At 50.1% G+C, this 25040-nt stretch overlaps 2 protein-coding genes across 4 annotated transcripts in view; one reads left to right on the forward strand and one right to left on the reverse strand.

Annotated features, from left to right (window-relative positions):
• Positions 1–1904: 1904 nt before the first annotated feature.
• Positions 1905–12658, forward strand: CLK3 (CDC like kinase 3). Its single transcript, XM_054213734.1, has 13 exons — positions 1905–1997; positions 2551–2699; positions 5013–5220; positions 7425–7518; positions 7795–7861; positions 8648–8764; positions 9247–9413; positions 9577–9671; positions 10056–10185; positions 10645–10727; positions 11098–11177; positions 11835–11925; positions 12258–12658. Exons 2-13 carry the CDS (start codon positions 2551–2553, stop codon positions 12441–12443), a joined length of 1467 nt encoding a protein of 488 aa, XP_054069709.1. The 5' UTR covers positions 1905–1997; the 3' UTR covers positions 12444–12658.
• A 240-nt stretch (positions 12659–12898) lies between these two features.
• EDC3 (enhancer of mRNA decapping 3) overlaps positions 12899–25040 on the reverse strand; it is a 29288-nt gene continuing 17146 nt past the window's right edge. For all 3 annotated transcript variants that reach the window (XM_054213732.1, XM_054213733.1, XM_054213731.1), the window contains 3 exons: positions 19524–19677; positions 17717–17934; positions 12899–16575 (listed from right to left, as the gene is read on the reverse strand). In XM_054213732.1, the coding sequence (XP_054069707.1) occupies positions 16241–16575; positions 17717–17934; positions 19524–19677 (707 nt within the window). In that variant the 3' untranslated portion in view covers positions 12899–16240. The remainder of the gene's footprint in view (positions 16576–17716; positions 17935–19523; positions 19678–25040) is intronic.

Consider the following 25040-nt stretch of genomic DNA (forward strand, 5'->3'; position numbering starts at 1 on the left):
ATGGTCCGGCTTTAGGAGCAAGAACTGTCCTCCAGAGTGGCGGCGTGGGTGGGAGGGGATGGTCACCTACTCATGGGGCAGGAGGGAGCAAACTGCTACTCACATAACCCCCGTATGGTGCTAATTACTACATAAACAGGACTGAGGCCCTTTCTCCACACTGATTGACTAGACGCTAAACCTCTTCCAGCAGTTCCTCACCCCTCTGGTCATGACCCATCTCCAGCCCCAAGGGCAGGTCCCCATGGGGACAGCGGCAGCTCTCAGCCCCGTTTGGTGGAAGGATATTGTCTGCAGAGCCCATGGGGAGAGAAGTGCATGGGCCATAGTGATGCAGACCATGGCAAGGGTCATCACAGCGAGGATCATCATGGTGAGGAAGGCCATGGCAAGGAAACCTGGGGTGAGGATCTGGGGTGAGAATGGCCATGGTGAGGAAGGCTATGGTGAGGACAGCCATGGCAAGGATGGTTATGGTGAGGAAGGCCAGGGTGAGGATGGCTGTGGTGAGGATGGTTGTGGCGAGGAAGGCCGTGTTAAGGATGAGGATGGCCACAGTGAGGTAGAATACGGTGAGGAAGGCCATGGTGAAGCAGACCATGGGGAGGAAGGCCATGCTGAGGGCAAGGATGACCGCGGTGAGGTAGGCCATGGTGACAAAGGCCATGGTGAAGATGGCGACAGTGAGGAAGGCCATGGTGAGGAAGGCTCAATGGTGAGGAAGGCTATGGCAAGGGTAGCCATGGCAAGGATGGCCATGGTAAGGAAGGGCAGGATGAGGATGGCTGTGGTGAGGATGGCCGTGGTGAGGAAGGTTGTGGTGAGGATGGCCATGGTGAAGGTGTGGATGGCCACAGTGAGGTACAACACAGTGAGGAAGGCCATGGAGAGGCAGACCAGGGGGAGGAAGGCCATGTTGAGGGAGAGGATGGAGGTGGTGAGCTAGGCCATGGTGACAAAGGCTGTGTTGAAGACGGTCATGGTGAGGAAGGTTGTGGTGAGGATGGCCATGGTGAGAAAGGCCATGGAGAAGGTGTGGATGGCCACAGTGAGGTACAACACAGTGAGGAAGGCCATGGAGAGGCAGACCAGGGGGCGGAAGGCCATGTTGAGGGAGAGGATGGAGGTGGTGAGCTAGGCCATGGTGACAAAGGCTGTGTTGAAGATGGTCATGGTGAGGATGGCCACAGTGCGGTAGGCCATGGCGAGGAAGGCCATGGAGAGGAAGGCCACAGTGAGGCAGACTGTGGGGAGGAAGGCCATGTTGAGGGTGAGGATAGTCATGGCAAGGAAGGCCGTGTTAAGGGTGAGGATGGCCACAGTGAGGTAGAATACGGCGAGGAAGGCCATGGTGAGGCAGACCATGGGGAGAAAGGCCATGTCGAGGGTGACGATGAGGATGGCTGTGGGGAGGAAGGCCATGTCGAGGGTGAGGAAGGCCACGGCAAGGATGGCCATGGTTAGGAAGGCCACACTGAGGGTGAGGAAGGCTATGGTGAGGTTAGGCATGGCAAGGGTGGCCATGGTGAGGAAGGCCAGGGTGAGGAAGGTAATGGTGAGGAAGGCCATAGCAAGGCAGACCACGGGGAGGAAGGCCATGTTGAGGGTGAGGATGGCCATAGTGATGTAGGCCATGGTGACAAGGGCTGTGGTGAGGATGGCCACAGTGAGGTAGGCCATGGGATGGCCACAGCGAGGTAGAAGACAGTGAGGAAGGCCACGGCGAGGAAGGCCACGGCGAGGCAGACCCCACCTCCCCGTCGCCGCCCGGTGCCGGCCCGGCGCGGTAGGGGTTAACCGCGACCTCCGGGGACAGCGAGAGGCGGCGGGAGCGGCCCGCGGGTGGTGCCGCTCTGGCCGCACGGGGCGGGGGGGGGGGGGGGAGGGGGCGGGGCGGTGCCGGAAGCGGAAGTGGGAACGACGGGGGTTGCTGTAGCCGGTGGGGCCGGGGCTGGGCCGCAGCCGCCGAGCGCGGCGCGGAGGCGAGCGGAGGGACGGTGAGCTGGCGGGGAGGCCCGGGGAAGGGGTAGAGGGGCGGGGAGGAGCCGGGGGGGATCGGCGCGGGGGGAACGGGCCGGGTTTGGATCCAGGCCTAGGCCTACGCCTAGGCCTGGGCATGGTTCCGGCCCCAGCCCCCCGCTGTGGTACGCGTAGCCCCGGAGGGGATGGCGCCCCGCTGCGACACCGAGCTCTCCGCCTCGGGTGGCTCCGGATTCTGGCCGGGCCAGGGGCGGCGGCGGTGGTGGGAGGGGGTTTGTGGCCGGGTGGTTGTAGGGGGGCAGCGGGGAAATAGCTGGTACCGGTGTTGTAAAGCCGAGGGGAGGTCTCCGTCTTAACGTCTTTAACCCTGCTGGGGCTGGCAGAGGTCTTCTCGCGGTGGGCACCATGGTCGTTGCCACCAGCTCCCTAACCCGAAGGGTGCGGGCAGAGACCACCCCAAAGGGTGTTTGCACCCTTTGGGGTGGTCTCTGCCCTCACTCTTAGGGTTAGGGAGCAGGAGAAGTGCCAAGGTGACGATTTTTAAGAGTTGGGAACCTCTCGTCCCCTCAGATGCATCACTGTAAGAGATACCGGTCCCCGGAGCAGGAGAGCTACCTGGGTCACAGGTGGAAGAGGAAGAGATCTCGTAGCAGAGACTATGAGGGGAGACTGCGATATCCGCCCCGGAGGGATTTCTCCAGGAGATTGCGATCGAGAAGGTAAAGAGCTGGGGTTTTGGGGCAGAGGGAGGCACACCCGCCAGCTCTGGCAGCAGCGACGGTTATCTAATAAACCCTCATCCTCCATTCTGATCGTGTTTCAGAGCAAGTGCTGAGCAGTGGTAGCTTTCATTTCCTAACTGTGGATCAGCTTAATTGTGTGTATGCGCCTTCCTGTGTATGTTTCTGCCTCTCTATCTAGCCAAAAGTTCTTCCCAAAGCAATGTCTTTAATACTTATGAGGGAGAACAGTCTGCTCTGGAATCATGTTTCCCAGTTCTAATGCTGTGGAGGCATTAAAGTCTTTCTCTCCCGATTACCCGCTTGCTTCTGAAATTATTACAAATCAGATTTAAAGTAACAATACTTTTCCCTCACCTACGCTGTCAGAAAGGATCCGAGAGCATCGCTAACTGATCTTTTCTGCTTCGGCTCTGGAATTTACCTTTCATCCTCTCTTTGTTCAGCGTTTCCACGGGGATGGTTAGGTACTGGAAGCGGGGTTGATAAGGCCTGTGATAACAGGACGTGCGGTGAGGGTTCTGGAACAGAGGGGACTTGCATGCTGACACGTCGCAGTGTGCGATCGCACTAGGCTGGCTGTCCTTACTGCTCGGTGGTACCAGAGCTGGTGTGGTTCCACTGGTTGAACAGGGCAGGTGCAGCCAGAAGGGAGCTGAGTTCATCTTTAAATTCCTGAAATGTACTACAAATTAATTTGTCTTCCTTCCAATCCACTTGAAGGAAGTGGATTGTGAAATTTAACCCTACGATTCTGTGAAATACAGCTGATGCACACAGGGGGCTTTTTCCATTTTTTCATCTGATGGGTTATGATGGATTTGGATGAAAACAGGCTTTTACTAGGTGAAAACCTTTTTGCCCCTTCAGTCTAAGCATGTGAGCCTCTCGCAGGTTTGCTGGTCTCCGCTGTATTTTAGATTGTTTTTTCTGAATTCTCTGTATTTTAAAAGTGCACACTGAAGTTTCACAAAGGTGTGTTTGGAGTTGAGTCTTGAGTTGGAGTTGATTTGGAACAGAGCCACCATAGGGTTTTTTGGTGTCTTGGATAGTTCAGCGGTGTCCTAGAGCCACTGATGTCTTGGCAGGCAGTTTGAAATTGTAGTCTTGATCCAAGATGAGATGAACCACCACAGGCATACCTGTGTCCCATTAAGCTGTCAGTGAGAGCTAATTGTTGCTGAAGCAGAGAGGCGCAAATGATAAAATTTCCTGTTTCTGGACTGAAGCAGCTGCAGCGAGGTCTTGGTTGGAGAAGCCATTGCTCTTGCTGTGGGCTGGGTATATACGACAGCATTGACCTGGCCCGGCGTGTGCCCAGAATGCTGATGGAAAGCCAACACGCTGTTCTTATTTCTGAGTTGCAACACCTAAAATACAGCTTTTCACTCAATGATGTGTGAAGCAAGGCTTGTAGTGGAGAAAACAGTTGTGCTTTTGGGGGCAGAAGCAGGGCACTGCTAAGTGATACCATTTTTGCTGTATGGTTTAAAACAGTTGCTGCCCAGGAAGCACACAGGACTGCAGAGCGAAAGGCGGGAGCTGCAGAATTTCAGCTGTAGCAGATACTCTCTAATCAAGCACAGGGCAGGGAGAAGTGTTCTCATCGTTAATGTGCACACATGGTACCTAAAACAGCTGGAGGTGTGCGCCTCCAGCTGATAAATACTCACGTAGGGGAGCTTTGTCTGATGTCTTCTGGCCCTTCCCGACGCAGAGATGAGCTTGGCCAAAAGTCTGCCTTACGTACTTGCAGCCCTTGGTTGTTGCAAGAGAAACGGGAGCTTAGCTGTACTGTGGAGACCAATTTTTCCTTCTGGTGCTTGCTAATGATCTGTTGAGCTGGTGTGTGTGTGTGTTCAGGGGAATTCAGTCCCCCCTGGGGTGGGGGTGACTAGGGCACCTGTGCTGCCTTCAGATTTCGTTTGTGTAACAACTAACGAGAGACCTTCCTGTGGGAGGAGAAACGATGTTAGGAAAACACTTGCATGTGGTGGCGGAGGTGGCTCGGATGAGGTAGGAGCTTGGATGGAGCTCTAAGTGGGTGGCATTCTCCTGGCTCCTTGAAACAGGGGAGTGCCACGCTGTTTTCTCTTGCAAACTTTCTCCTTTTTCGTCTCTGAGAAACTTGGCTGAGAAGCGGTCAACGTTTGAGCCACAGTGGTTTCAAGCTAGGACATTTGCTGTTGTTTCCCTGTCACCAGAAAGCAGGAGCAAGAGCACTTAGTTTCAGCAGGCCTCTGCCTTTGGTGCTTTTCCAGGCTTATGAACACCTTCTTGTTTGTGCTACAGCCATGAAAGGATGCCTTATCACAGGAGATACAGACGGGACAGCGACACCTACAGATTTGAAGACCGAAGCCCGTCTTTTGGAGACGACTATTACTCGACCCGCTCGCGAAACTGGCGGCGATCCAGAGGCAGAGAGCAGCACCGTCCAAAGAAGCATCAGCATCACTGCCGGAAACGCAGGACCAGGTCTTGTAGCAGTGCCTCCTCGGTGAGTAGCATCCAGAACGAGTTCAGGATTGTTTAGGGTTTTAACTGTCCTTACCTCCTTTCAGCTCTGAACACATTGGGTGAGTACCGCTAAGCCCATTTTTGTGTTTGTTTGCGTTACGTGAAATGTATAGTCAAAAGAAAAAAGAAAAAAATCTGTGTCTTGTTAAGTGGGAAGCGTTTGTAGCTATTGGTTTTTACTAGTCCAGCCCCTGTAGCCTTAATATGTGAGGAAATTAAGCTGAATTCTTTACGTCTGGGGAGGGGATCAGGGAAAGCTTCAAATGGTGCACATGTGATAGGCTAACGAGGGTGAGCCTTGGCTGCAGGCCAGCCTGGCTGCTGGGGATCGGGCATTGTTCGGGTTTTATGTGTGGCCAGGGCCTCGCTTCTGCGTGTACTGCTGCTTCTCTGGGGGGTTTTGGTATGCAGGCGGGGTTACGGAGTGCTCCCGGGAAGGCACAGCGAGTTGATTTTTGTGCCAGGATCCCCTACCAGATGGGATCAATCAGCCCGGTTCTCCCGAGTTGTTAGCCCTGGGTTTATTAACCCCTGTCCCACTGTGCTTACAAGCAGGCTTCCACCTTCTGAGGATACACATGTCCTCTTTGCCTGTTTCCACACAAGTCCTTGGACTTCAGCTTCTCTGAAAACTTGCCCATTTTCCACCCTGAAATACAGTATTCCTTGCCCAAGATGTTTCAAGGATTAACAGGGAATATATGGCTCTGGGTGGGGAGGCTGGTCCCGGGACTGGGAATACCCTGGAAGTGTTGTGAAGTATCGGGCTATATGTCTCTGCTTCACTGCTTCTCTCCTGTAAGGAACATTTCCGTCTTTCACACGTTTGTTGCTTTTAAATGTTATAACAAGTAAATGACCGAGTCCTGATCCCTGCAGTTATAGTAGATATCTGCATGGCTGGGAACTTCTGATCCTTTGGGTCTGTTGCTTTCCTCCTTTTATTTCTTTCCAGTTGACTTTTTTAATTTTAGTTTTAGAAAGAGCCAGGGTTAGGATGAAAACACTCCAGTGCGGTTTGCGTGTGTGCGTGCGGTGATAATGGCGTGCAGGTTTGGGCTGGCATGATCTTAAATCCTTTGAAGTCTCACTGAAGTTCTCTCAACTGTCCTCTCTACCTTCTCCTCCGTTTCAGCTGACCTTTTGGGGTTGGATCATAGCTCACTATTTTGGACTAGCTGGGGGGCGAGGGGCACAGAAGAGAAGCCTGATAGAAGCCCAGGCATGGAAATGTGGAGCTTTGTATTAATTTCTTTGGCTGTAGAGATTGTAACTATTTTTAAAGCTGACTAGAAAAAGATCTGGAATTAGGACACCTTGCTTTGTGGACCCTGGGTCCTTTCAGGAATGTTCGGCTGGTTTTCCAGTAGAAGCCAGCAGTAGCAGGGGTGAACGTGACCTCAGACCTTTAGTGGATGCCTGGAGTGAAATGCTCCCCTGGGGATTAATTTAACTGTCCTGTTCCTAAAGCTTTCCCAGGCTTAAAATTACATCCTGAAGACGAGGTCTGTTTGCAGCCAGTCAGGCGTATGGATTTAGGATCAGTGTGGTTGTTGGTTTGATCAAGAAGGGGCGGATTCGTAGCCAGGGCAGGACACAGCTCTGAGTAGCTGGGGATCTATTAACCAAGGTACAAAGGAGCAGGCTGCACAGAGGGAGAACTGCTACTCTGGCTTCTACTGGACAGCTTGTCCAAACTGGCAGCTCGTATACGCTTCGTCACGTTTGCCAGCGGAGAAAATGACGTCCTTCTGGCAAAGCCCTCCTTCTTCTCCGGCCTCTGGCAGCATCCTCTGGTGCTGCGGAGGAAGCTGCCCCTCTGTGGGGCATGGTGGTGCCGAGCCGAGCCACCTTAACACTGGAGCTTCCCAGCTGCTGCTTCCCTTCAGAGAAGAGGGGGGCATTTTCCTGCCACCAGAGGCTGTAGCTAATGAGAGAGTTTTCTTTACATACCTGTAGCTGTTGATTACTTTTCTGTTTTGAAGTTAGTTTGTGTCTTGACGTGTCCCTTGCAATATCCCTATCGTTATATATGCTGTGTGCCTTATGAAATGCTGGGATCTGGAAAATCCAACCACCGACGCACCGTCATCTCCACCTTTGAATGACAACACAATCCTGCCGCTCGGAACTGCCCGCTGTGCGCGCTTGGTCGTATGCCGTTTCGGGGGGCGGTGTGTACAGAGAAGCCAACAGAGCAGTAAGCGCAGCAGGAGCGTGGAAGATGACAAGGAAGGCCACCTGGTGTGCAGGATCGGCGATTGGCTTCAAGAGCGATGTACAGCCACCTTTCGTAAAACTTTACCTCTCTACTTTCTATCCCCATGTTAGACAAGATCTCTCGTATTGTACTGGAGGGGTCTCTAGTGTTTTATTGCTTATAAATGGACTGACCAGTAAATTGCCTGAGGCAGACAATAGACACTTGAGTCTTAAAGAGCGTAGCAGTGAGAGACATTTTTTTTTGCTCTGACATTTTATTGCTGTGAAACTGCAGGACCTCAGCTCCCACCAAGCCTCTGAAGTTCACGTCCCCTCCTGTTTTCTCTCCTAGATGAAATTGTCGGCAGCCTCGGCGAAGGCACTTTTGGCAAAGTGGTGGAGTGTGTGGACCATGCCAGGTGAGCACCTTTCCCTTCCAGACAGCTTATCTGTCCCTTGCGCGTCAAGCCCGGATGTTCACAAGTGCAGCAGGGTTAACGCTGCCAGTTTTGCGCTGGGCCAAACTGTTGTCACTTTCCACTTGTCGCTACAGTAGAAGTTATTTCTTACAGCAAGTGGGAAGGGGCCTGGTTCATACCTCAGTCCCCTGAATTCGCAGGCTGATGTGTTAAGGGAAGCAGGGGAGTTTGTTCAGTGGCTGAGGGCTTTGGTACAGGCTGTTCTACTGCAGCGAGCTCCAGATGGGCCAGGCTGCTGGGGAAAAAGTGACCCCTTAATCTGCCAGGGTTCTTCTCTGGTTTATTTTTTTTAACCCTCTCCTGTGATTACACTTGATCCCTGTCTCTTCCTGACCTTCTGTCTGGCTCTTGAGCCCTGGGGTCAGCTTAGCGTAGGAGCCGCTGGGATCTCCTGCCTCCTCAGAAATCTCTCTGGCACCTTGGAGAGGGGAGGCAGCTGCTGGAGGCCCAGTGACCTTACCGACTGCTGTGTCAGGAAACGGTGTGCTTGCAGAGCTGTCGGCAGCTCTCCCTGGGGTGTTACCCAGCAATAGCCCTCTGCCTCAAATTTCCATCTGGGTGCTTCGCTACTGGTCAAGCAGCAGACCTTGACAGCTTTGTTGGGACCCAGAAGTGACCAGGCCTCCATGACTGGAGTTACTGGGACATGCCCTCTCTCTGCGGACTGAGGATGCGTGTATGTAGGCTTTTTCTCTGACCCCATCCTTTTGTCTCTTCCCTTAACAGAGGCAAATCTCAGGTGGCACTGAAAATCATAAAAAATGTTGGAAAGTACCGAGAAGCAGCCAGGCTGGAAATTAACGTCCTGAAAAAAATCAAAGAGAAGGACAAGGAGAACAAATTGTAAGTTCCTATAAGACTCCTGGGTAGTCGGTACCACATCCTTACAGACAAGCAGTCTGCTTGGGTGATCTCCAAAGAACAACAGGGCTGAGGACAGGAATGTCTGCTACTTGTCTCTTATGTGGGGGAAAACCTTCCTCGTTTCTCTGCGTTTTGGAAGAGCGTCTGTCTCTAGTTCTGCTGAATGCTTGTTTACTTAAAACTCTTAAACAGGCCAAGTCCTAGTGAGGAAAAATGAACTAAAACTTCTCTAACAACCAACCACCTGCTGCCTTGTCCCGCTCGATTTGGCGATCTCTAGCTAAAGGTGGTTGAGCAAAGTGGGGAAAGGGTGTCTCTGTGGTGTACACTGACTCACACTGTGCTTCTGAGTCGTCTGGCTCGGAGCTTCTGCTCACCAACCACTTTTGAAGTAGCCATAAACAGGGAGAATGACTGTTCTGTCCCCAAGTGATGGTTAATCCTCGTGTCTTTCCGCACAGCTTGTGTGTCCTGATGTCAGACTGGTTCAACTTCCATGGCCACATGTGTATTGCCTTTGAGCTTCTGGGCAAGAACACTTTTGAGTTCCTGAAGGAGAATAACTTCCAGCCATACCCTCTCCCTCAGATTCGGCACATGGCCTACCAGCTCTGCCATGCCTTGAGGTGTAAGTCATCCAGGGCCAGCCTTGCCAGGGCACGATGGCTCACCAGAACGGCTTGGGAGGAAGCTGAGGAGGACTGGGTGGTTTGATGGGCAGAGTTGTACGTGTGCTTCCGTGTGTGGTTCTTACATATTTCTCTTCTCTCTCCTCTTCGCCACCGATGTAGTTTTACATGACAACCAGCTGACTCACACCGACCTCAAGCCAGAAAACATCTTGTTCGTCAACTCGGATTTTGACACTCTGTACAACGAGAAAAAGGTGGGTTATGCCCAAAAGAGAAGGGAATAGATCAGGGATAGCCTGCCCTTCCCTCCCGGCAGAAATTGGATCTTCCCTGTTCCATACGTGTCTCACAGGGCCTTAAAAGTCTGTTTAGTGGCAACAAAGTGGAATTCAGGCCTCTTCTTTCTCGCAGGTCTTCTAAAAGCCTTTAAACTGCTTCAGTGGCTCCAGTCCCTGAAGTAGAGTGTTCAGGGGCTTTCCTTATCACTGATCTGAGATGTAAAGGGCTCAGAGGTTCACAGTTATAATCCTTCTGATTAGCGCTGACGTGGCAGTTGTAGGGTCAGAGGCTCCTCTCAAAGCCTAACTTGATCCTGAACCAGCTACTAGAAGCACCGAGGACTTCTTGTTTACTTGCAGAGCTGTGAGGAGAAATCCATTCGGAACACAAGCATCCGTGTGGCAGACTTTGGAAGCGCTACCTTTGATCACGAGCACCACACCACTATTGTGGCTACCCGGCACTACCGTCCACCAGAAGTGATTCTGGGTGAGTACTGCTGGGATTTTGGGAGTCTCGGATGGATGGAGGAGAAGAGTTGTCCCAGGATGATGCGTTCTAGAAGAAAACCAGCTTGAGAGCGCTCCAGTTCTTGGGGACAACCTGGTCCATGCATTGCTGCACCACCACCTCAGTGGTCCCGAGGTCCTGACAATAGGGAAGGTGGATGGATAGGGCAGGCCCTTGGCACGGAGTGCAGAGAGCTGAGGAGCGCCTGAGGCTCGGGAAGGGTTCACGTGGCCTCTAAGGGAATGTGGGGTCAGCGTAAGTTGAAATGGAATCATCTGGGGGAGATTTGACAGTCCTCTTGCTAGTGTGCAGCACCAGAAAAGCGCACAGATAACTTCTAGGTCTGTCTTCGTGTAATCCCTGCAGTTTCAACAAGGAACTAGTAGAAATCTGGTGGGACTCATCGGGAGCGCAAAGTTAACTTGATTCTTTTTGCAGAGCTGGGCTGGGCACAGCCATGCGATGTCTGGAGTACCGGCTGCATTCTGTTTGAGTATTACCGCGGCTTCACGCTCTTCCAGGTATGACTCTTGCAGGAGGCACGCTACCCTACGAATCCTTCATGTCTAAAAGGGCTCAAACTTAGGTGAAGGGAATAGAAATGCAGCTCAGGTGCTACAAATCAGAAGCTTGAGTTTGAAAATAAGCGCAGGCAAACTCATGGTTTGAGGACCTGTGCCTTGCTGGAAAGACGAGGTTCAGACCACATCTGGTTTCTTCACTGTGAAGAACAGAAAAAAGCAGGAGAGGCAGTAGAGGTGGATACGAGCTGTGTCACTCCTGACTGTGGCTTATCTCTTCCCACCCCCTGTAATTGTACAGGTGACATTACTTTTGTCATCAGATCTCCCAAGTTCTGAATTAATGCAGCATTGCTTTTTGCCTTTGCAGACCCATGAGAATCGTGAGCATCTTGTCATGATGGAAAAAATCCTTGGGCCAATTCCATCTCACATGGTCCATAAAACTCGGTAAGAACCTCTTCAGCTGTCTGTGGCTGATTACTCAGGATACCAATTCTTTGCCCTCACACCGGGTCTCTCCTATATATGGGTACGTGTGAGCCGATGCAGGCAGGACACAGGAACAACCACAAAACCATGGATGAAAGGCAAAGAACAAGTTTAATCTTGGTACCTCATGGGCTGGGGAATCTCTGAAGCAACAGCAGGGTAGAGGCACGCAAGCAGGGGACGCGGGCACCGTGGAGTGAGAGAGAGTCCTCCTTAGCAGGAGTCCTTGGCAGTGAGAGAGTCCTTGTTAGCAAGACCGCGTGCAGGTTCCCTGTTCTCGCTGGTATCTAAAGGGTTCAAACAGGCATCGTTTTCCCACTGTGCTTTGATCTTCTTCAGTAACGGGGCAGGATTCTCAAGCGGCTGGATAAGGTGTCCCTCAGTCCATCCCAGACTTACATTATCTAAGTGCAAGTGTTTTACTTGCAAGCACCCAAGACTGAACAACAATTAGTGTGATTATATGTGTTTCCCAGCACCCCAGGTGTGAGTCACTTGAGCGTATTTACAGTCCTCCTCGCTGATCCGTTGCTTTCCCATAGGGTATAACCATGGGAGATGTGCTAGAAGTACGTCCCAGTAGTAGCCTTACTGAACGCCACCTTTTCTCTCCAGGAAGCAAAAATATTTCCACAATGGGAACCTGGTATGGGATGAGAATACGTCTGATGGGAGATACGTCCAAGAGAACTGCAAGCCCCTGCGGGTAGGTGTTGCTCCATGGCTGGTGGAGGGCTGGCTGTGTTGTGAGGCTGAGCTGCTGTGCCATTCCCTTCCCCAGATCAGCAGTGCGGGGCTTAGGGATGGAAATTTCCCTTGGTAACTGTCTTTCAAAGAACCCCAAACTCTCCTCTGCAATAACAGGTTATTGGTCTGGCTGAAGCAGGACAGCTAGTAGGGAATGGGAGGGATGCTGTACATCAGGACGGGAGACAGCCCTTGCCTTGTTTGTATCACAAAACTAGGGTGTAGGGTTCGGTGCCTGTCCTGCCAGAGTGCTACACCCCTCCCTCTGTCCCCCCTGCCCTTCTCTTCCAGACATACATGCTACACGACTCGCTGGAGCACGCACAGCTCTTTGACTTGATGAGGAGGATGTTAGAATTCGACCCTTCCCGTAGGATCACGTTCTCGGAAGCCCTCCTGCATCCCTTCTTTGCTGGCCTCTCCACCGAGGAAAGGATGCTGTGTGGCCGAGGCACCAGCCGGGACCTGAGCAGATGACAGCCGGGGAGGGTGCGATGCCTGCAGGATTTGTACATATAGGATTGGTCCGGCCTCTGCAGTGCAGCCCCACTCACTCTCTTCTCTCAGTGGGGCTGGGGCACTGCACCAGGGACCCTGGGTAGGCCAGGGGAAGAAAAAGCTACAGTGGAAAGCACAGATTTGTCTATTTATATGTTGTAAAGTTAAAATAAAGTGTTTCTTATTGTTTGATACTTCCCTTGTAGGCAGGTGTAGGGTTCTCTTGTTCCCAGCTTTGCCTTTTCTGCAAAGGAAGATGGAGATATTGAAAAATTAACTGAAAACAAAGCAGCAGGAACTTTGGCTTCACTGGAGGGTAAAAAGTGAGGGTGAGGGGCGTGCACTCTGCCCTTGCTGAGCAGCAGGAAGGCTTCATCCAGCTGTGGTGTCAGGCTCTAGAATGCTAGCAGACAAAGAAAAGCTGCACGCAAATAGCACACATGAATAGTTGCACTTTATTTCAGGACATCCCCCAGTAGCAGCAGGACTTAGTCGTTACAAACACCAGGTCACAAATGGACTATCAAGCAGTGACATAGTGCAGTGATCTTCACATGTTAGTGACCAGAGCAGCGCTCACGGGCAGTTCCTATGATGGTGGATAAGGTTGTGGGTAGAAACTATCAAACACAGATAAAAAAAAGTGTTCTGTTCTTTGAATTAACTCTGGCAATGTGGGGGGAAGGGGGAGAAGGAGGGACCCAGACAGACACCTTTCTGGGTCTCAAGAGTGCTCCAGAGGAGCTCACACCTGCGCGTAAGATGCATTTCATGTGGGTGAGGCCAGTACAAGCCTTTCTATCCAAGGAAAAGTACAGCCAAATACCCCAATCTACTCTTGTCTCCAGAAAGTGAGCACGCCGTAATGTTTAACTGTGCCAAACACAGCCCAAAGCTGCCTGCTGTGCCCTGGGATTGGAGATCCCTTTCCTTACATGAGGGTTTGTACCCTCCTGTTGTGCAACGCTGCTGCTCGCTTTATTATTTTTTTTTTTCTTCCATGGGGAACTGTATTGCTGCAAGGGGCCCTAGTGCTTCCTGGAGCTATGCAGCAGCGCATACAGACCTGATCCGCGCTGCCATCCCTGCAAAAACCATCTTGACCTGCTTGGATGCCCTTCGGGCACGTAACTTCAGCCAGTGGCTCAGCAGTGCAGAGGCAGGAAAAGACCCTGTGACAAAGCCTCGACTATTTCTACGCTGTTACTGCTCGGTTGCGTACAATCTATAGTTTAATAGCCAAACCCAGAAGAGGCGAGAAAAAAAAGACAAATCAAAACCTGCAGCCTGGTTCAAGGAAAGCAGAAATTGAACTGGCAAGTTCTCTTATTGAGCAAGGAAAGTGAAAATAAGGGGGGGGGGCTAAAGCTAACACTGTACTACAGCAATGTCCACCTTTTTAACCCAGCCGCTGCTCCTCTGCCCGGCTAAAGGTTAGATGAAGCTGAAACAGCCAAACAAACACCGAAAGGCAGAGGGAAGCCTCGCAACATGCTTGGTTATTTGAAACACAAATGCTATCCCTTCCCAGTGTGGCTGAGGTAGACCCGCAGCTTGTTAAACACCACTACAGTGCAAGCTGAGACGTGGTTCACCTGAGGAATAGGTGCTTCAGCTTTGCCGTTCCTTTGGGAGAGGAACCGCTCCAGGGCAGAGCTACACCCGTCACAAGTCACCCAGTCCCCGCCTTTGCCAGCGCTAAAGCCACTGGGCGTAAGCGGTTCAGCCATCCAGCCCTCGGCAGGGAGAGAAGCTCGGGGGAGCCAGGGGTCTGGACACTGAGAGGGGCAGAGCCCTCTGTCCTGCTGAGGTAGATACGGCACAGTGCAGGGGAAGAAAGATGCTCACCAGCATCTTGTCCTTACAGACTGGGACTTCCCCAGTCACTCCATGCTTCCAGACAGTATTAAATTACTCAGCTGCTTCTTATCATCCGGGGAAGTCTCTTCCCTCCTTTGATATGCTTGGCCTTTGTTCTAAGCAGATGAAAGATGAGTGCCTGATCTGTAAATCCTCACCGCTCCGAGCACAAGTGGGTCCATAGGTTTGCCAAGTAGAGCACAACCACAGGGCAGCTACAACAGTAGGGGACCGTTTCCACGCATCCCTGTGCTTCAGCCTCAGAAGGGACCCAGCTCCCCTGGAGAAAAGGCACCCTTTGAAGCTCTGAAGCTCCCACAGCTGCCAAAAGAGGGTCTGTGCAAGGTTCAGGCACCTGCAGGAGCTCTGGGGACAGGTAAGGTACCAGAAGAGCAGCAGAGCTTCAAGCACTGCCCACGTTCTCCTGAGAAAAGGGCCCCTGCCTTGCATCTGCCCGCTTCCTCCGAAGGAACAGCTCACACCTCCTCCCCCACTCCAGGTTCAGCGCTTCTCCGGGTCAGCTGCTGGGCCTGAAGCCTTCAGAGAGCACACAGAAAGCCAGCACGATGGATTCCCAAAGCCAGCTAGCTGATGGTTTCTCAGCTAGGAAAAGACAGCCCAGGAAAAGGTAACCCAACGCCTCCTAGCAGCACATGGGAAGCAAGCGCAGCACAAGAGCAGTTAGCAGAGCAACCGGGGGCAGACGCCCTACAGTAATTTAGACAAGAACGTTCTGCCGTGCCCCTCCAGGAGGGCAGCAGCTCTCACCACACCATCGCCTGCAGGCAAACAGGACCCAAGTCCTTCCTCAAGCTGCTTCCCAGCACGTGGGTACACACAGACAAACACACACAAGCCCACACCAAACGCAGGCTTCGAGCCCAAAGGGCATTCCAACAGATCCACGTCCTACTTCCCAAGCTACACCAAGTAGGAGGGATACTGGAAGTACTGGGGGAACTCACCCAAACATCACCTGCACCATACACCACGCAACAAACTCAGAGTGACACTGCCCTGCTTCACTATGCTTTCCCTGATTCAGCCACTCACTGTGCCAGAAAGAAAGAAAGAAAGAAAGGAAAAAAAAACCAATAACTATCCTGGAAAAGTTCTTTTCCAAAACACACTTCTCACCCGTAGACCCGGGCTTCAACCGCTAAGTGACCAAACAAAAAGCCAACAGAGTACAGAAGTAAGGCCTAACTGAGGACATCAGTGTTCCCAGAGCGTGCGTGACCTGAGAGCTTCTGGCTCTTCACACAAGCTTTCCAAAGAGGGAACACTTTCCTTGAGGGGCCGGCGGGTCCAGAAAGGAGAACGAGCTACAACTGCCTTCAGGAACATAAAAACAAGGGGGGGGAGGGGGAGTCAAAAACAACAACAGAACGAAACCAAATCCTCCCTTCCAGTACAGCTGCAACAGAAGGTATTTCTACACAATCAAGGGGTGCTGTTCCCACCAGGGCACCCTTGCTGGGTCTATCTGCCCAGAAGGACCAAGAAACACATCTCAAATCTCCAAACCACTCGTCACTTGTACCACCTTCACATACAACCCTCATTAAACAGCCTCCCGGCTGGGCCTGGGCACCAATGCCTGCCTTCACTGGGGACAGACACCATCTTCCTGCCTGTTCCTTCATACAATGGCACAAGAGAATGAAAACAGCTTTGCAGGAACATTTGCTTCCTCCTTTTTTCTTTTTTTTTTTTTTTTTTTTTATTTTATGATTATTCTTTTTTTTTTTTTTTTTTCTTAAATAGACAATGTTTCTTCTGGAAGGAAAACTCTCTGGAACTTCACATCCTTAAGGCGTCATGAGTTTTACTAGTCAGGATCCACTGGACAGCTTATTTGACGGACCTCCTCCTCCTCTCTTCTCTCCCTTCAGAGCCGTATGGCTGGACGGGCTCTAAGTGGAGTGCAGGGGGATGACAAATTTGCAGCCGAAGGGCGAGTGGTAGTTTATTCCCACTTCTTGAAAGACCTTCTGGGGAATGCCAATGTCACAGAGGTACACACGCCCGGCCCTCTCACCCAGGGGCAGGGGCAGGCCCAAGGCCAGCGACCACTTGGCATCAATGCCCTGCTCCATTTCATTTATCGGAGGGTCTATGCTGAGGACGGGTGCCCGGTTCTGGTTGGCCCAGTCCACAACTGCTTTGTACCAAGGCTGATCTCTCAAAAAGGCATTTTCATGACAATCCAGGCAGTTGATCACTAGGTCAACGGGGGTATCTGGGAGATCTGAAAGAAACACAGACACCATTGAGTGCCAAGGACCAACCTGAAACCACAATGAGTGCCAAGGACCAACCTGAAACCACAAAGCGCCTTCCCTCCTTTCTCATTTTTGCCTCCAGCACCCACAGTCTCACTGCACAGTCTGGCCTTACCTGTTGTTATTGCCATCCTTCTGCAAAAGTCACTGACATTTAAAAGCTCTTTAGGACTCTGGAGAATGTTTACAGACTCTTAAGGTACAAAACCTCATCAAGTGGTCAGCACTGGAGCAGCCCCAGATGCCGCCGCTGAGCTAGCCCACCAGTCCAGGCAGCCCAGGGAAGCAGCAGTGCACTCTCTCCATTATAAACAGATCATTTTATATTCCGCAAGCTGAAAAAAAAAAGAGGCTTGTTTTTCTGGAATACACCAACTGCCTTGGCTATGGAAAGAAAGGTTGTAGCTTGTGTGCTGCACTGCTGCCTGCCCCACTGAGCTCCATCGGTCCCACTGCACTCACCGGCTCTGTAAAACATCTGCATTCCTCTTACCTGACGGACCATGAAGGTCTTGGTGCAAGGACTCCTCTTCTACAGTGGGCAAATAGCTCAGCCAGCACAGCCCCCCACCCTGCCACAACGCAAACATTGTGCAGTGCCCTAAGTCCCAGCTTTCTTTCTCACAAGGAATTTAAATGCACCGGGCTTGAAAACACCGCTAGCAAAATGACAAACAGGAAGTCAGGCTCTCTTACAGAAGATGCAGCATCAGTTTATTCTCGGGCATACTAAGAGATCTGACTTTTGACAGTTGCTGGGACCAGTCCAGCAAGGCCGTCTGCTTGGTTTGAAGTAGCAGCTGGATGCTCGTTTACTTGCAGTTTCGATATGCTGAACAAGGCAGGCCCTTATCCTAAGAGAATGGATGGTCTGACTCGCATCCACACAGCAGCTCTTCCGTATTTATTCATACAGGAAACATCCGTACCAGCACAACCGCTCCACTGTTCAACCTCTCGCTCCACTGTTCAGCCTCTCGAGTCGAATCTCTGCTGTCCCGCCAGCCTCAGTGGCGGTGCCACTAGATGGTGCCACCGGACCGGGCAGGCACTGGGGAGCTGAGCGGCGCAGGTCTCTGCGAGCAGATCTACTCCTCACTCACTCACCTCTGACGCTGGACACCTGCTGGCCTTGCGTCTTGCTGAAAAGGTTCAGCTCGTTGGTGATGGATTCCAGCATCTTGACGAAGTTGGGCAGGAAAAGGATGACATGGACGTCGTGGTTGGAGAGGTGTCGGCCGCAGCTGATCCCCTGGGCCCCCTTCACGTGGGGGCCACACAGCAGGGCTACTGTGGGCCGCTGATGCACATTCTTTGGGTTCAGCCTAAAATACAGACAAAAGGGGGCTTAATAAACCCAAGAATCTCTTGCCTTCTTCCTGTATGAGAAAAAAAATAATCAGTAAAATGCAAATTTACAGGTGTTTTGCAAATCTTCCGTTGCCTTCAACAAGGAACCCACATCCTTTTGCAGGGCTGACGCTGGAGAGCTGCTCTGCTTGCAGGTTCCCTTCAAGACTTCCTTGCACCCGCAGCAGAGGGTCCTGGTCTACCCTGGTTCAGCACGAAGCCAACTCGTACTTTCAAAGCATGGGGCATTTTCACTGCTCACGTAGAGCAAGCTCAAAACCAGTGCAATCTCCTTTTTAGGAAAGCTTTTTTTTCCTCTGCCCCTCTGATTTTAGAACAAAAGTTAACTATAAAACCTTAAAAAATATGTGGCGAGTTACCCCGTCAGCAGAGCCACAGTTAAAATAAATAAATAAATTGCTACTCCCTAAGCCTAATGAACTGTAAAAGAAAGCTGATTAATTTAAATGGTCTGCAAGCCATCAAGGGTAGCTTAAAGTAGGATTTTCAGCTGTTAAGGGTTAGTGCTGCTGGGTATGTCATCACTTACTGAGTCAGTAGGTCCTGGACTGCAGGTAAGTACGGCTGCATAAAGGGAGGGAGACTGTTAGGGCTTACCTTCCATTTCAAGAGAAAATCATTTGGAGCATCTATCAACAACATAAATATTGCCTGCCCACATCAACAACTATGACAAGTGCAGACACAGAGGGGACCACTTCAAAAAAGTCACATATATTCATGCAAACAGCAGTAAGCGTACGCCAAGCCTGCTGGCAAATTGGGCTTCGAAAAGAACAGGATATTCTCAGTTTAGTTGTAGGTGCTTGAAAGCTAATTGTGAAAAGCTAAGCAGCACTTCGTTTTCATGAACTGACTTTTGGTTTTATTGATGCCATTAACCGTAACATGTAAAAAAAAAACAAAAGAAAGGTCTACTTATTTGGAAAAAGGAGTAGCTCACCAGAAATTCTGCAGTGGTTTAATCCGCTTTGGGTTACACCTCTGCAAAGCTCAATTCCCTGAAAAAATTTCCACTAAGCGGAAAGAAAAATCTCAGCTCTGTTTCGTCTTTGACTCAAGACACACTTCTGCTTCTGCGATGGAGGCGCCCCAAAGGAGCCCTTAGTAAGTCATTCATCCAATGATGAACCACCTGGTTCAGCCAGCCCTATTCTAGAGCGGGGGGGGGGGGGGTGGGGGAGAAGCAGCAGGAACATGGAAAGCTACTGTAGGGCTTCCTGCCACTTCGGAAGACTGAGCCTCACACTTGTTTTCATGATTATTTGGAAACAGGCTGATATACGAGCTACAACACAGGTTTGCAAGGCATTGGGATGAGGTTTTTTCTTTTAAAGGCAAGGAAGGCAGAGAGGCGACAGCTGTCTCCAGCTGCCGGACCACTGAGAGACTGGCGCAAGCGGCAGCAGGCATCCACATTACATTTACCTCAAAAGTAACCTCTCAGCCTCTTTTACCTCAACCCCGCTTGTCAGAACAAGAGAAGCTGAGCTCTGCTGAGAGGGGAAAAAACCCACAGCAGAGTGAGAGGGAACAGCTTTACCTGTTGGGTCCCCCAAGGAGGCTCAGGGCCATCTGACTGGCGCAGACTCCCGTCATCTCCAGCCTCCGCTCCAGAGTCAGCCCGTGCTTCTCAGCAACCGAGAGCAGCTTTTTGTGAAGCTCGTAAGACACGCTTGGAACGACCAGCCCGGAGTCTAGGGTTCAAAGAGAGCAGAGGAAGGAAGACAGAAATGCATATCATCAGAGACTTTTTCAGAATGGTGTAGTCTGGTAAGGTTTTATACAACAGCACTTAAATGATGACAGTGAAAAGGCTTATTAGCTGTTACCAAGGGTCTGCTTAACCCCGTAATCCAAGTTCCTTCCAAGACCATCGAATGAATCCAAACTAGTGCATCAGAGTCAGCTTTCCCTGTCTGAGTGAAGTACTGACAGCTAAACACAACTGCTGGGCTTGAAATGTATATTATTTCCAGCAAAATCCATCAGGCAGCTGGCAATTTTAGGAACACATGGACAGAGAAGGCCTTTTTGACTTACAGATTATTAAGTTCTTTCTTAGTAGCCTCTAGGCCACCAGGGCTTTAACCCACACCCATGCCCAAACACATATAAGAATTCCTAATCACTGTGAAAGTCAGAAGAACCAGATTTCGCACCTAAAAAGCTTGGCTGCATGATGCTTCCAGACATCGGTAGTGACCAGCCCCAAACTTCCAGCCCCTAACCCACATGTCACAGCAAAACAAGCCACTGATGAGGTAGGTGTCCCCACCACCCGAGCTGTGCCATGCCAGAAGGGCCGACTTCAGACACCAAAGCTGAATCACGATACACTTAGGCAGCGGGGGAGCGATGCGGCTGAAAGAATGAAGTCTGTAGAAAAATACTTCTCAGATGTTTTTGACAGCCTGGTCTGTGAGCCAGGAAACGCTCCAGCACGCGGCTCAAGGAAAAACAAACAAGAGAGGTTTTGTTAAGCGCTGAGAACAGTGCCCACAGTAGGAATACAATCCTTCCCCCTTGCTTCTACAGCAAACTTGCCTGGAATCAGCAGGTACGAAAAATCTAAACCTGAATAACTGTTCTGGACGATTCTTTATATCTTCCTTCTCCAAGCAGGCCAAGCTGGCACTTCACAGAAATAAACCCCACAGTAACATCTATAAACTCTCCTTGGAAGTAAATACAGAGGATTTTCAAACTGTAAGAAGGGAGATTTAGATTAGAAATCAGGAAGAAATTTTTCACTTTGAGGGTGGCCCACGTTGCCCAGAGAAGCTGTGGTTGCCCCATCCCTGGAGGGGTTCAAGGCCAGGTTGGATGGGGCTTTGCGCAACCTGGGCTGGTGGGAGGTGTCCCTGCCCAGGGCAGGGGCGTTGGAACTGGATGAGCTTTAAGGTCCCTTCCAACCCAAACCGTTCTATGATTCCTTGCCACCAAAAGGCAGCTCGCTCTGAGGGGAACCATGGCAATTTTCTGGTGGTATGTAGAATAGTGGAGGACAAGGAAACTAAAGATCATTACTTATGGTATACGGAGAATGAAGGGCAAAGCGTGATAGGTGAGAAAAATATATCCATCCAGCCAGATACCCCTGATTATCTTCAGCCACAGAAATGGGACAGGCAGACGAGATGGACAGGAGTCAGGCACAGTGGATGAGAAAGGTCCAGGACTCACACCAACACCTGCTACAGCTCAGGCCCAACGCCAAATGTCAGGCCAATGTGTGAACTCAGTCCTTCATCTGAACTTGGGGCGAAGGCAGCCACTTGGGTGCTGATGGCAGCCCAGCGCCAAGGGGCACGGCAGGGCTCAGACAACCTGAGCTAGTGGGGAAGAGTCATAGGAACGTGACGTGGCCCAGCAAAAATGCTCTGCAGCAATACCAGCTCAAAGTAAAGCAGGCACAGCGTTCACATCCGCTCAGAGAGGAAACCTAACAGTTACTCATGGGCTCAGGCTCTTTTGCAGACAAAAAAAAAAAAAAACAAAAAAACACATAACAAGAACCAGTTGTAACAAGCAAGTGCAATATTCAAATGAGAAAAGCAGTGCGCATTTTAATTGTGAGGAATTATTTGTACTGCCATATTTCCCCAGGGCGCCCCAGTCACAAACCACGAAGTCAAAGTACGGCGGAAACGGCAGGTTTTGTGCATCTTGAGGTTTTCAGAGTCAAACTGGAGATATTCCTGTAAGGTAGCAGTAAAACATTGTGGAGTAGTTTCTGCTGAATCCTTCTAGCCTTCATTTCTGAACTCACCAGCTAGTGTTTTGCAGATACAGAGGGCCAAAACGTGTTCAAACACTTGACCTTGCATGCTAACTGCTGATTAAGCTACCTCCGCTAATAGTCTTTCATTACATGCAATGCACATGCAAGCATGCACATTATCAAAGTCATTTCAGACTCCCGATAGCAGCCACTGAATGTTTGGAGTCATAAGCCACTAATAATCCTAAGGCCGTCACACTAGTCACGCACCTGCCCAGCGCTCACACCCCCTTCTCAGCCTCAGGAGTCACACAAGGCTCAGCTCAGCTTCTTTCCCATTCATATTTTTGCTACTTCGGCAAAGGTCGTGTTTTGCAAGCTTGAGGGAGGGCATGGAATGAGTTGACCTGAGGTCAGGATCTCTCCAAAGAGAGTTTGACGGGACACATCCTCTGCTAATCCGAAACTTTCCTTTTGCTCCTTCTGAACTGCGGGGTCACCAATTCCCTGCTTAAATTTTGCAACACCTCCCCAAACTAGAAGGGTGAAGCATATAGACAGTCTATATCTACCCAATTTAGCATGAGTGTCGCCAGTGTCCTCTCTGTAACCATTTACATCTTTCCCTCAATCACTTCCCCCAGACCACAAGCTTTAGCAAACCCACGTTTACCAGCAGCTAGATGCAACCCAGTGCCCAGTGGGTTAATGCAGAGAGGTTTACTGGGAGGCAGCATGAGAGGAACTTGCATTTAGCACGCCAGTGCTACACTTTGTCCTAATTGCTCCCCTCTCAAGAGCAGGCTTAAATGCCAAGAGAACTTCCCTTCTTCGCACTCACGCAAGGTCCAACCAGTCAGACTGGCTTATCAAAACCAGGCTGAGGGAGCTAAATAAACTCTGGCAGAGAGCAATCAAGGAGGCGACGCGTAAACCCACAGACAATAACACTACTGCAACAAAACTGAACCCCTGCCAACTTTAATTATGTTTGGGTTGGACAGTGCATCTTTATTGTTTGGTAATGAAGGTAATAAAATAAATTAGCTCAGGTCTTTTAATATTAAATAGATGTATTTTACAGCTGCCTGGAAAAAAAAAAAGGCAGATATAGACTAAACAGTTTTGTGACACGCAGAGTATTGCTGAAGCCTGATTAAACACGAAGTATTCCCCGTTTATGAGGCACACTCTGTCCTGGGGACTACAACTATGAACAAGTTATCTCCTCAAGCTTCACTATGCCATGTTATGCACGTATTGGTCAGATCAAAACACCCTATGCCAGCAGAAGGACAGAGCTAACTCTCTAGAAGTTACCGAAATATGAGGTTTTTCCCCAAACGAGCCCAGAGCAACATTGCTGTCTGAAGTCCAAACGCTTTCTACGCAGGGAAAAAAGAAAAATAAGAGATGGTTGCTGCTGAAGTCTCAGTGTGCAAGCCTCAACTTTTCTCTTGACTATTTCAGCAGCACTCTAGCAGCTAAAACAAATAAATACAGGCAAGCTGCAGGAATGGGTGAGATGGAACTAGACTTAGGATCTCCTGAAAGCTGGATGTAAAGCCATTAAATCCTTACTTAAGCAACAAATAACTCTGCTTCCAGAGCTACACAGCTCATGGTCTAAGCCACAGTTACATGAAGCAGGTATAAGTCTTGTCCGGTTTAGGCAAACAGGACATTATTTGCTGTCTTTTGCTGGCTGTAAAGCTGGAGCCACCTGCCTGCAGACTCAGCACAACTTAGTTACTTGCCCCACAAACTTTATCCACAGCCTTACAGGCTACATATTTTTTTTTTTTTAAATAATCATTATTTTTAATTAAGACAAATTCTGCAGGAGTTCTGGCTGACGTTCTAATGTTAGCCTCTCCCAGCATTAGTGCACAATTCCCTCTGGCTGAGCAAAAAAAACATTGGAGGGACAAAGAGACATTGCCCCATGACCACTTTGTTTTCTCCTGCGGTTGGATAAAGTGAACTTAATTTGCACTCAAAGATCCCAGAAACACTTCACACATTCAATGTACACAATTGCTGTACGGCAGTCATCCATAGACTGAAAGGCTAAAAGCTAGAGAGTAGAACAGTCAGTCAAGGACGTGGCACACACAAAAAAAAGCCATACTGTCGGCACCATCCTCACAGAACAGACTCAGTTTTCTAGTCCGACCCTGGCACATCAGCTCTGCCTGCTGCACATATTTTACTTCTAAGTGCACATTTTCTTTTGCTATCTCCTTACTGGGGGGAAAAAAGGTTTCTTGAAGGACAGGCTCAAAGTCTGGTTAGGGAGAAGACAGAGAAATACCCATGCAGTCTGATTTTTTTTTTTGAACAGAGTCCTGCTGTCACCTGACAGGTGGCTATCTCAAATTTCTATAGCAGCTGAATTTGAAAAATCCCATTTATTTTCCAGAAGAAACACTGGGATGAGATCAGCGCATTTTCTACTCTAACAGCACTAACGAGAAGAGAACCCGCTTTGGACAAAGCCTTACTAGTACACATGGGAAAGAAGTACATACCTTACCTACGCAGCGTACAGCTCTTCTCTTACCTCAGTGTGCTCATAAAGACACTTTCTTGGCAGAAATGAAGTTAAGAGGAAAGGGGAAATGAACTGCAAAAAAGAGAATGATTTGGGAAGTCTAGTATGCTTGAGAATATATTATACAGAGTCACTGGTGATGAACGGAGATACTCCATCCTACCACAAACCCCTCCAACACACCAGCAGAACATTGGCTTTGCAGCTGCCGCTAAAAGACCTGATCCCAAAACACCATGCTGTTCAAACACCGATCCTTTCAATGCCGATAGCCAGCAGAAGGAACAGAGACAAACACACACTTTTCAGGTCTCTAGCTGGACAGCCCTGGAAGTAGAAAAAGACAGCTCACACCTCATAAAAAGGATCAGCCTTTCCAGGGAGGGCAGATTTCTGTTCAAGAGTTGTACTTCCCCTTTCAAGCATCATGTGTAAATAGGGAGACACATCAACAGCAGCCAGCCCTAAAGAGTGAAAACTAATTATCTGTTTGGGAGAGATTTATATGTGGAACCCCAGGGATGGGCTCAGCTCAGTCGTGATCAAAGACCTGGTAAATTCTATTAGCTTCAGGTTTTTATTTGTGTTCAGAACAGATCCTCTTCTTCAATCCCTGCTTACTTCTAAAACACAGACTAGTATACTTACAGGACAGCCTGGGTCCTTAAAATCAGCTCTCAGAAAAGCATCCTGGTGCGCTGAAGTGTTTATCAAGCTTTGCTTACATCCTACATGGATGGACTTATTTTAGTCAGCAATAAAAACACGGGCGGGAAGCCCTG

The sequence above is a fragment of the Rissa tridactyla genome, chromosome 9, assembly GCF_028500815.1.
Source record: "Rissa tridactyla isolate bRisTri1 chromosome 9, bRisTri1.patW.cur.20221130, whole genome shotgun sequence".
Lineage (NCBI taxonomy): Eukaryota > Metazoa > Chordata > Aves > Charadriiformes > Laridae > Rissa > Rissa tridactyla.